Genomic DNA, 12,637 nt, shown 5'->3' with positions numbered 1-12,637 from the left:
GATTCCCTTCCTCATCTCTAGCTATGGCTCCTGCAGCTGCTTTACCGCTCAATCTATGAAAGGCAACATTAAAACATATCTCAGTACTATTACTAGAAGAACTATTAGCATTATTATCAGTGCAGGCCCTGAGGCAGAGCCACACAAGCAAGCATTTTGGTCCCCCATTATTTTGGCAAAATAAGGAGCCACCAGTCTACCACTAGAGTCTACTGAAACAATTTAACGCACCTTGCAATATACACTTACTAATAAGAATAATATAATTATAGGCTTAATTGAAGCTTATATATGGCTAATGAAATTATTAAATCCACTTGCTATTTCACAGATTACGAAGTCAAAAGATGCATACAATCTTATTTGTTACATAAAACAAAAAGGAATTATATTCGACTAAAAAGAAGAGAAAACAAATAATAACGCAAGGCAAAAAAAAAAATGTATCAATTTTTGTTTTTGACATGTGAATGGACACATATAGGGCCACATTTTAAGAGTTGGCTCCGGGCCACCAGAAACTCAGGGCCGACACCGATTATTATTATTATTTGTATTATTATAGTTCGTATTATATATATATATATATATAAGAGCTAGCCTTTTTTCTCTCCTAGGTGGCACTCTAATATGAGAGTTAACATTTTCTCTCTCCTATGTCGCACTCTAATATGAAAGATAATCTTTTCTAATAGCCTACAACCCCATGTACATGGAACCTCTTTGGAGAGTTTGAGTGTATTTCCAATTCTTATATATTTGATCAAATAAAAAAAAATTGGTAAAAAATATGTGATTTGTAGAAGGTAATTTCCTATTACGAATCAAACACTTTGTGTTCCAATTCTTATATATTTGATCAAATAAAAAAAATTGCTAAAAAATAGGTGATTTGTAGAAGCTAATTCTCTATTACAAATCATACACTTTTAGTGTCTATGATAAAGCACCGACTTATTTTGAATATATACTTAACGCAGCCTCAAAAATACTACATATTCTTCAGTTAATAACTTATTATAGGGTGTAAAATCAGCTTCCGACGGTTCCCAACATTCTCTAAGAATTATGTGAAATATACCGAATTAGAACACTCAAAATGTTATTCGCATAACCCTTTTATATACATGGAATTTGCATTTGTTGTTGGTTATTAACTTCTTAAGAAGTATACCAATATAATTCCCGAGTAAGTGCCCGAATACCCATCACACACTCTCACATTTTTAACATATGCACTTTTCTTCCTTTTCGTTCTCATTCTAATTTTCAAACACATGTATGCTACAATATGATAATACATATTGAAAGTCTAAATCTGTAAAAAGAAAACCGGTTTATTATGAAGGGGTGCTTTTATTTGCACATTTGATTTATGTTTCTTTGTATGACATTATTTATTTAGACAATCTAATGATATATCCAATAATCATCCAAACACAACCTCTCACATACATACATTTGAACACTCAATTCAGAAATGCCAAAATTAACATGAGATCAAATGCCAAGGTGCAAACTCTCCCAAGTTCTTTCTCATTAATATATAGAACTATGCTTCTATAAGTTTAAAAACACTATGAAAGGATCGAACGATCACCAATAGTCATATTTGGAAGACAGGTATGTAGATGTAATGCACGGTTATGCATATGATATTTTTCTATTCAATGTATATAGAACAATATAATACGTTTACATGTGAATCCATAGAGCTTTTTCCATCACAATAAGAGCTGACTATAACAATCTAGATTTTGTATTCGGATATCATTGGGAAACACAAATGAACTCAAAAGCAAAATTGTATTTGGTACTTGGGACGGTTTCCTTTAGGGCCCAAATGGTAAGCAAAACCTTAAGTATATGTACTTAATTAATTTCATTTATAAACAATACATTGGATTTCTTTGAACTGAATATAAACAACCTTCTTACATTTCATTTCAGCTTCTAGAACAAAAATCGGAACTGACTCTTATAACAAATACAAGATACGATGAGTGAAATCACTTCATTCAGGAGCGAGGATTAAATTAACTGATTGAGGCATCTGTCTTTGGTTTCCTAAGTTTTGTTCTTTTTTTTTCCCGAGTACAGAAAGATGGGATAGTGCTAAAAATAAATTTTCAAAATTTGTGCTCATTATGAGTGCAGGAAGATGTGATAGTACTAAAAAATATAGGTCAGGATGATTATAGAATGTTCACATCATGGAGTAGGATCCTGCCAAGTATGTTTCACCTATCTAACTTCATAAATAAGTGTGGATGCTTATAGAATGTCCATATCATCATGGAATAGGGTCTTGCCAAGTTGCATAATAATATGATGTCCTATATGAGCTACTCTTGGTATTGCATAAGAAAGCTATTATTGAATTTGCATTGTGATGAGCATTTCAAAGCGATGGAACTACAGTTGAACTTGCAATAGCTCAACAACCTTTATTTGATACACAACAAACTTTGGTTGGAAAGAGAGTCACCTAAACATTTTTTGGCTGTAGGAATTTTAATAATTTTGGAGTAAAATATATCGAAGCTTAAAAATTCTTACAAGTGTTTTACTGATAATTGATAATTGATGGATGATAATTCTTTGGTCCAAAAGAGTGAAAAGTGTTTGTGAATTATTGTTATACATATTTTTGTGGCACTTTATTAATACCATCAAACTTAACCCTTTCAACATTAGTGCAATATTGGAAGAACTTTGTGGTACTATTTCTTCATCCGAACTTTGTTTTGCAATATGATTGCAGAAATATTGAGAATAGTTAAATTGATTTAATATAAGAAATAAGGAAAAAGGTGGAATAAGATGTAATATTTGAACATTTTATTGTAAGTTCAAGGTGTGTCTTAGAAGTTTCAAGTTTGGAAATGGAATGTTATTTGAAAGACACACTCTTCTTTTATCCATTTGATTATTAGATTGTTCAAATCTAAAAATTAATGGTCATTACTCATTTTACCCACCCAATTTTACGTTAACATTTTGACATGTTCACATTGACGAAAGACATAGAACGACATGATCTTCTTTGTTATTCATGTTGGAATTGAATAAGTATATTTTGCATGTATACAAACAATCACCTAAAAAAAAAGAAAATACTTGGAGGAGTATTCTAAGTAGGTGAATGCATTTTCTTAAAAGAGAATTTTTTTTGTATTCATTAATTCATCGTAGAACACGTTCATGTGATAAATCTTTTCAAATGGGAGTAGTGTATTCTTTGAGGATATGAAAACAATCAATCTGTTTTAATGATTTGAAAGATATTTTAGTTATTTGTACATATTAGTACGTAAGCCGAGCGGTGATGATTTACTTATAAATCACTATAAATCTAAGAAAATTACTATACAAGCTAGATCGAGTTTAAGATAATTTCATTTGAAAATTACGGATTAATATCCTAAACTACAAAGTGAAGAGGCTATCTCAATTTGATATCTTAGTTTCCAAGTACTTATGCACTATAATCGTTGCTCATTAACGTATTTCAGTTTATTTTCAATAAAAATATATTCTGATTCGAAATTTTATATAAGACATTTTGTAAAGTATTTTCAATACACAAAATATTTAATAGACAGCGGGTTCAAAATCTAGTTACTCCTTCATTGAAAAGAGTCAGAATTATGTTGAGAATGTCTCCGTACGTGCGCTGGTGACAGCACGCATAGACACCTAACTTGTTGATGTCAAAATCTATCCCATGCAGCAGCTGTTGAGGCTAGGATAGCTTTCCTACTCTTCTGCCCTGCACTAAAGATGATTTTATTTCTATGCTCCCAAACCCCCATTATTAGGCAGCAAGTATAGACACCTAAGTTGGTGATGTGCTCATCTAAGTTCTCTGTCCACCCTAAGGTTTCATCCAACCAGTACGTCAGCATGGGCATCCACTCTAATGCTGGTTAAGTCCACTTCAAATTGGATTAAGTTAAATCAATGGATCTACAATCTTTTGTTCGGTCTTTGGGCAAGCCATAAATGATTAATCAATTATGCACAATTTTACTTTATGATGACAATAGTTTGAATTTTATATTATTACTTTTGGAACTTGATAATTATTTTTCACGCAGGTAAAGATATATATATTATTGACGTAGTGGGTATGGAGGATGTTACATCAAGAGTTTTGGTGTTACATGATTCTTAATACAAAAGTCTTATAGCTAATGTCTAATCAAATCTATAATGATTCTTAATGCAAAAGTATTATAGCTAATGTCTAATCAAATCTATAATGATTCTTAATGCAAAAGTATCATAGCTAATGTCAATCAAATCTATATAGTACGGACGTACTGAATGGACATTCTATGGAAGAGAAATATTAAATTGGCCTAGTAGTTCTCCAAAGACACTCTTCTGAGTTCATGAGTACACCGTTTTTTGCAGCGCATCTGCACCAAAGTTAGCTTCTCTGAAGGTGTGAGTGATCCACGAATAATGTTCCATTTGTGAAGCTGATCTCTTCCATCTTGCTTTTAGATGCATGCCAAATATTACTCTCACATTGAACAAGTATAGAAGTAAGGTGGAATGGTTACACATTTCCTCAACTTGGAGGGAATGTAACTTCGTTGTAGATGCATATTGTGCTCGAAAGGGCACGACACTCCCAAGAGGAAGAACACAATGGTGGACTGGAAAAACAAGTTTTATGAATTTATCAAAAGGATTGAAAATCAAGAGTTGACGTATTTCAGATTTCTAAACTGAAAGCAGCCATGTAAAGCTTGAATGCTTCTATAGATCGAACTGTTGTAACGGTGACACTCCTTTTATTGTTGGGTTTTTTAGTTTTTGGCCCATATGATAATATGATAATTAGATTTTGGCCCACTCTTAATTCAATATTAGGTTTTGGCCCATTGACCCCCCTCCAACTTTAAAGCTTGATGCCAGTCAGTCAATTAGGTTTGACTCTCATTAACCGTTCATGTTTTCTATTTTCTTTTAATAAAATAATAATAAAAATTAGGTGTGTGTATGAGTCGGTTCGGGTTGGGTTTGGGCTAAAACCAACCACCGAACCGACCCAGTTGGATTATGTGCAACAGGAACTGAACCGATACTCCAGATGTAACCAATCCGAAACCGAACCAAATAATTTCCAACATAACCGATGTCCAAACCGATTATTTCATGGTTTTAACCGATATTAACTGAACCGACCATAAACTGAATCTGAAAATCAAATCAATTAAAAAACTGAATCTGAAGATCTAATTGAAGCAAAACCAATGAATTGAATGTGAATCAGCAAACCGAATAACCCTTCTTCTTAACACAAACCAAACCAGAACTTGAAAAAACAACAAATTAAATCCACTAACACCATCTGAAATTAGTAGCTCTTTTTTAATCAACGAAAGATGTTGACATTATCCACCAGCGAGCAGGTGGGGTATCTCTTTAGAGCCACCGACGTGGGTACGAGGTATCCTTTAGGACCCTTCCCTTCTAGCTTTGCTGTTGTTCGTTTGTTTCATTATCGATATCGATCAATATATCGGTGTACCTAAAAACCCGATATATATCGAGATATTTCTGGATATATCCATTTTTTTTTTAAATCCAAATGGGATATATCGTATAATATCTATTATATTGAAATATCCACCGACGTATATATCGGTATCGATTATATCGGTGATATAAAGTTCCGGAAATTCTTTATCGACCCTTCCGGTGGATATATATCTATCGATGTCGGTTGTACTACCAATATATATCGGCGATATATCGTATATCGTTTTTGGTCCATGCTTCAGACAACCCAAAAAAAAAAACAAGTATCAAAACAAAGTTTATCGAGAAGAAGAGAAAAAATATAGATATGGAGAGACGAAACTCCACCACTTCGTACATTTGTTTTTTCAAAGCCCACCACTATACTTGTACTTTATTAATTTATTTAATATTTATTAATGTGTAGGTGTAGAAAACGTGCACTTGGCAGACTTTGTCTACATTAGTTGGGACGTGGGGACCATGAGACAATAAAAACTTGACTTTATAAAATACAAATATCACTAATGGAGACAACTTTTGCATTAAATTAAGGTATAGCGGGTCGGGTCGGTTATCACAAATATTAACCGATCACCGAACCGACTTAGTTGGTTTTGCTTTATTCCAAACCGGTCCGAACCGACATGAATAAATAACCGACCCATTTGACATGGTTCAGATTGGGTCGATCGGTTTTGTCGATATATCGGATTTTTGCACACCCCTAATAAAAATAATCTAAAACTTTCCTGATGAAATATCAAATATACCCTTAATGGCCATCAAATACATGAATTAAAACTTTAAACATTCGTTGAGTGTGTTTATTGGTTCATGCTTGTTAAATAGTACAATAGAAAGACTTGATTTTAAATAGCAAATTGCATACGAAATAAAAATCATTAAGGGCATATTTGACATTTCATCATGGGAGTTTTAGATTATTATTTATTTTTTTATTAGAAGAAAATAGAAAACCTGGACTAACGGTCAATGAGAGTTAAATCTAGCTGACCGACATAAAGCGTTAAAGTGTGTTGGGGGGGGGGGACCCATTCTTTTTATAAATGAATACATATGGTGATACGGAGCATGCATCATTATTGCATTTGGTGCGCTCTCTACAACAGTACCTCAACTTTTTACAGTAGCTTTATAATATCATACACATGTTATTTCATATCTTATTTTGTGTATTCTCTCTGTAATCAAGTCGTGAGAATCTTATAACGCCGTAAAGTCCTCAGTCTAAGCCCGTTTCTTCGTATTCGCATTGATTTATGTAAAACCAAGGAAATAGACTAATCAAATAAACTTATATTAACTAACTAGACAATATAACATAAATATGGGCATAAATGTGTAACATTTATGTGCTTATCAAATACCCCCAAACTTACATTTTGCTAGTCCTCGAACAAACTATCTCTAAACTAATAGCAAAAATTAAAAATCCTAACTCACTTTTGTAGGAATCATGATTACACTTAGCATGTGTAACAAGCCTTTTAAACCCCTAGCTAGGTTACCTTAGTGGACGAGTTTAGTCTCGTGAGAGTTTTCAGAGAAGATACTCACAACTTCATCTATACTATAGTGACTAAGAAATAACATCAATGTTTCCTTAATTTACCTCAGGTGTCTATAAATCTCACTAGCAAGGAATAAAGAATACTCATTTTAAAATATAAGTTAGTACATGCATAATAAACAAATAATCTAAAAATAAATATACATGCAATGAACTATACTATGAAATGCAATGGCAGGTCTGTTTATGAAACTTTGGAATAGCGTCCCTAAGTAGGTCCTCACAAATGTGTCAAGACAAAAATACTCTGATTTTTTCACTCAGGTTTCGCTCACTCCAGTGTGTAGTGGGCACACTTTTCCTCTCAATCTCAATGACAATTTAAAGGAGCCGAGGTCGATTAATCACATCTACCACATACTATCACACCAACCTATTTCTAATTAAGCTAAAGGTCTTTATTAGGTGATGACTTAGGTGATAGTTTAAAAATAAATGGAATGGATAAACAAAATAGACAAGTCTGAGAAAATAAGGTATTCAAAATATGTAACTAGAGAAAGCCTTGCTCTTACTTTGCCTCTACACTTTGTTTCCATCCTTAGCCTTTTTGTTTTGGCTTTTGATTCATTTAATTATGTTTTTGGAGTTCTAACTTTTTATTTTATTTCTATTCATTTTTCTTTTCTTTGGATGAAAACTTCTTTTATTTTTCTTATTTTTCTTTTGAAGCAACTAACAATTTTTATTTTTATTTTTATTTTTATTTTTATTTTATTTTATTTTATTTTATTTATTATTATTATTATTATTATTTTTTTTGTTTCTGCACAGGGCTTTCTCTTCTATTTTTCTTTACTTCATCCTATTTCTCAAACTTATCCAATGGGTAGGCTATTTTTATTTTTATTTTTTATTTTTTTTATATAGGGTAAGGAATTTGCGATTTATGAAAATGCTAAAAGAAAAGGCTGAGTGGGGCAATTATCGAAAAAATATTCTTTAGGGTTTGAATTTCTGGCTATATCGATCAAAAGATGGCCTAAAATCTTTCTTAGGATATGGTATATTGATCAAGCAAGTGGACATGTGATTTCTCTACTCGGAATTAACTTTTTTCTTGTGTCATTACTCATATATCACTCGTATGAGACTTTTAGGCTAGATTCTCACAGGATACGTAAAATTAAGCATTCTAACCTAGGTCTCAGAAAAATAATGCCAAATACAATCATGATGTTCATGCAAGATATTTATGAAAAGATGCAATGACTATTATCTATATATTAACCTAAGTTTCTAATAACTACTCTTAATTCTAATGTTAATTGAGACTTCTAGACTATTATTATCATAGAAAAGGAAACAATACTATTACACTAAGTGTATAGTATAAATAATTATTATTTTTCGCTAAACAAAATATTTTGTTCCCACCCCTAAACTTATCTTAGACATTGTCCTCAATGTTAACATGTATGCTTAAATTAAAAAAAAATAACAACATGGACAAGTAAAGATAAAGGAAAGAGGTTACCAATAGCTCCATGAACGAAAAATAAAGCTCGAGTCACGTGTAGAAATTAGTACCTTACCAAAGATATACAATGATAATATGTATAAGGAACCAAATTACTACAACAACTAACATATGTGTCACATATCTCATCCCATAGAGCTACACGTATCTAAAAAGGCGGAGAAAAGGTGTTAAAGTGGAATGCATGAGATATGTGCATAAAAAACTCAACAAAAACAAAAAACAAAAACACGGGTTGCCTCCCATAAGCGCTACAGTTAACGTCTCTAGCAGACGAATGCTTCACCCACCCAATTCGTGGATTAGCATTACCATATGCATGCATGCAATGTCATGCAGATAATCAAATATTCAAAGCTTAAGCAAAAGATCATACAATGCTTAATATAAACACTATCACCCCCAAACTTATGCAAAACAATACTTAACCATTCCATGTATCACCTAATAAGATATGAAAAGGCAATAAATAGTACGTGAACATGAGACAATGCATCTAACAAATAGTAATAATGCCATCAGATTTTCGTAAATAAGATAACATTTTCAAATCATTTTTTCTTACCCAAACAGCACAGACCTTAGGTGGAAAGTGTCTAGGTTGTGGCTGTTTATATTTCACTCCCATTTTCTTACCATGATTCCTAGGCAAATTATAATCACATCTCATAACTTTATTAGGTATACTATATATAATAACATCATTAGCATGGTTATGAGATGGAGCACATGATTGTGGAACCTGGTTTTAAAAAAATAGCATGTGTGCATGACTAGTGGTTTTACACCAAACCTGAGAATTGCTTCTTCTAACATGACAGTGATACTTAATATGACCTACACCACCACAATAATAACAAATAAGAGGTTGTCTAGTACGATCAACATAGGAGGTAGAAGTAACATTAAGCGGTTCTGAAGAAGATGGAATTGAGTTAGAACTCATCATAATGTCAATAGATTTGTATTTTTCCTTAAGCATTCCAAACTCGCATTCCAAAAAACTATTCATAGTCATAAAAGATTCATTCTCTACTTGTAACTTATTAGCAATACATATAGTCTCATTAGCATGAGAACTTAAAACAATGTTTTCATTCTCAAGAGATAAGATTCTTTCAGTTAACTTCTCATTTTCCTCAAGTAACTGCTGATTTTTAATTAACAAATCAAGATAAATCTCTAGAAGTTTCTCATGAGACTCATTCACCATGGAATCATAATTATAATCAAAACATGGAATGCAAAGATTAGAAAGGGGAACAATATTATTAGAATATATATGAAGAATTAACATTAGGAGTACTATCAAACGAAAGTTCCTTTGATAAAGCGGTCACCACTTCCCTAAGTATCTCATCATCACTATCTCTAAAGAGCCAGGCACACATCCAGTGGCTCATCCGAATCAGACAACCAAAAATCATCGTCAAAATGAATATCAGTGTCATTACTAGTTACCAATAGTTGACTATTACCCTCAATCATATTAACCTCACAAATATTCTCTGACTCCACAAACGGCTTACTCACATAAAAAACATTGAGCTCAACTTTCATGTTTCCAAACGAGATATTCATGAGCCCATTTCTACAATTTATAATGGCATTAGCTGTAGCAAAAAATGGCCTACCAAGAATCATAGGAATATTCCCTTTCAAATTTTGGATAGGTTAAGTATCAAGAACCACAAAGTCTACTGGAAAATAGAATTTACCCACTTGAATCAAAACATCTTCAACAACACCCCGATGGATTTTAATAGATCTATCAGCAAGTTGTAGTGTTATTGGAGTGGACTTAAGCTCTCCCAATCCTAATTGCAGATAAACAGGATAAGGTAATAAATTAACACTGACTCCCAAATCAACTAAAGCTTGTTCTATCCTATGGCTTCCTATAACACATGAAATGGTGGGACAACCTGGGTCCTTAAACTTAGGAGGAGTTTTGTATTGAATGATTGATCTTACTTGCTCTGTAAGAAAAGGTCTCTTCTGCACATGCATCTTATGTTTTATAGTACACAAATCTTTTAAGAACTTGGCATAGGCAGGAACTTGTTTAATAGCCTCAAGGAGTGGAATATTTATTTGCACTTTGTTAAAAACATCCAAAATTTCATTAGATTGTGTTCCTTTCTTTGGTTGAACCAATCTATGAGGGAAAGGGGCTTTTGGTATATAATGTGGCACAGGACTAGACTCCATAGGAATAGGAGGCTCTACACCCTTCCTAGAAACATCACGAATATCATAACCACTCTCATCACTCTCCTCGTGTTCACACTCTATATGATCAAGTCTAACCTCAACATCCCTAGGCATCTCAACCTTATTATCAACATTTTTACCACTCCTAAGGGTAGTAATCGACTGTACTTGCTCAGGGCGACTCAAGTTAGAGCCTACCTTATGTTGACCCTTTGGATTATCTACTAGCTGGCTAGGAAAATTACATTTCTCCCTCTCACTCAAAGCATTTGCAAGTTGACTCATATGAATTTTGAACTTGGCAATAGATTGTGAGTTTGAATGCAAACTCTGTTGGGTATCTTTTTGAAATTTTATGGTGTTTTGTGTTAATTGAGCAAGGGATTCCTCTAAAGCTAAAAGCTTAAGTGGTTGGGGTGCATAATGTTGCACTGTGTTGGAATTACTAACTGGACCTCCCCGGTGTATACCCTTGGACCAAGACATATTGGGGTGATCATGCCACCCTTGGTTATAGGCATTAGAAATACGATTGTTGTATGGCTTTTGGTATGTGTTAAACGCATTGACTTGTGCAGTCACGCCACGACAATTATCAATAACATGATCAAGACTATCACACAAAAGACAACTAGGGCCCTCGATACTTTTAACTAGAGCTGGAGACTTAGCCTCCTTTTCTAGCTCAAGAGCCTCAACTATTCTAACTAAGGCAGCCATTTTGGCATTCGCGTCGAACTTCTTATCAACGTGAAACAAAACATTCTTTGTAGTACTACTAGCCACCTTCTTAGGCTCACAGCTAGTTTCCCATTGCTGGACCTTTTCAGAGACTTCTTCTAAAAAGGTCCATCCTTCATCTATAGTCTTTTCACAGAAATCTCTGGCACTCATGGTCCCAATCATAGCCTTAGAGCTAAAATCAAGACCCTCATAGAGAATCTGTACTAGCCTATCCTTCTCTAGGCCATGGTTAGGACACTGCAAGAGCATGTCCTTAAATCTCTCCATACACTTCCATAATGACTCTCCCTCATTTTGGCACAAAGATGAAATCTCATTTCTAAACGTAGTTGCCTTATGATTAGGGAAAAAATTATTTAAAAACACAATGCATAATTTCTCCCATGTAGCTATGGAAGTAGATGGAAGAGTGTGAAACCAACTCTTTGCTCTCTCTTTAAGGGAAAAATGGAATAACTTCAGTTTTATAGCCTCATCGCTAAACTGCTGAAGCTTGACAATCCCACAAATATCTTCAAATTCTCTTACATGAAGATATGGATCTTCCTCATCCATCCCCCTATACTTAGGAAGTAGCCCAAGTAGATTAGGCTTTAACTCAAAGTGATTAGCATTGGTCGGTGGGAGAACGATGCAAGATGGTCGGCTTGTCCTAGTATGATATATGAATTCCTTAATAGATCTAGGTACTTGGGCAACCACGTCATTGTTATTACCCTCCATGTCAACAAAAATAGGTGTATTGCCAACAAACATTACGGTTACCTCTAACTCGGGGTTTCTACTTCTCCTATGGAGTGTGCGTTCAATCTCAGGATCAAACGGTGCAATTGGTATGTTATAAGCTCGAGTTTCTACCATAAACTACTACTAAAACCTAGGACTCAAATTTAAACTACGAGTAAGAAGAATACCTCCCTTTGTTTTACTGTGTCCTCTAGCACTGAAATACTACACGAGCAAAGTTTTGAGCCCTACACAACAACTGGAAGTAGCCTACAAAAAATCAGATGTCTTAGTACTGAAGTCTAGGCCCGAGTGCGCTCATAAAACACTGGAATAGGGCGCGT

The 12,637-nt window shown here is 33.7% G+C and overlaps 1 protein-coding gene and 1 non-coding gene across 2 annotated transcripts; one reads left to right on the top strand and one right to left on the bottom strand.

The window, feature by feature from the left end:
* Positions 1-9,980: 9,980 nt before the first annotated feature.
* On the bottom strand, positions 9,981-12,428 carry LOC147511483 (uncharacterized). Its single transcript, XM_086598484.1, has 3 exons — positions 10,535-12,428; positions 10,328-10,426; positions 9,981-10,222 (listed from the first exon to the last, which is right to left on the bottom strand). Exons 1-3 carry the CDS (start codon positions 12,426-12,428, stop codon positions 9,981-9,983), a joined length of 2,235 nt encoding a protein of 744 aa, XP_086454610.1.
* Positions 11,788-11,894, top strand: LOC147511484 (small nucleolar RNA R71). Its single transcript, XR_015219625.1, has one exon. It is a non-coding gene; the product is annotated as a small nucleolar RNA R71 (small nucleolar RNA).
* Positions 12,429-12,637: the final 209 nt, after the last annotated feature.

The sequence above is a fragment of the Coptis chinensis genome, chromosome 3 (genome assembly GCF_015680905.1).
Source record: "Coptis chinensis isolate HL-2020 chromosome 3, ASM1568090v1, whole genome shotgun sequence".
NCBI lineage: Eukaryota > Viridiplantae > Streptophyta > Magnoliopsida > Ranunculales > Ranunculaceae > Coptis > Coptis chinensis.
This window is presented reverse-complemented; position numbering and strand designations above follow the sequence as displayed.

Excerpts from the sequence above, each read along its gene's own strand:
- LOC147511483 (XM_086598484.1), bottom strand. The coding sequence starts at position 12,428 with ATGGTAGAAACTCGAGCTTATAACATACCAATTGCACCGTTTGATCCT. Across the intron at positions 10,427-10,534 it reads TCCTAAGTTTAAGGACCCAG|GATTGGGAGAGCTTAAGTCC; the intron begins GTTGTCCCACCA and ends ATCTGCAATTAG. Across the intron at positions 10,223-10,327 it reads AGATGTTTTGATTCAAGTGG|CTAATGCCATTATAAATTGT; the intron begins GTAAATTCTATT and ends TTTTTGCTACAG.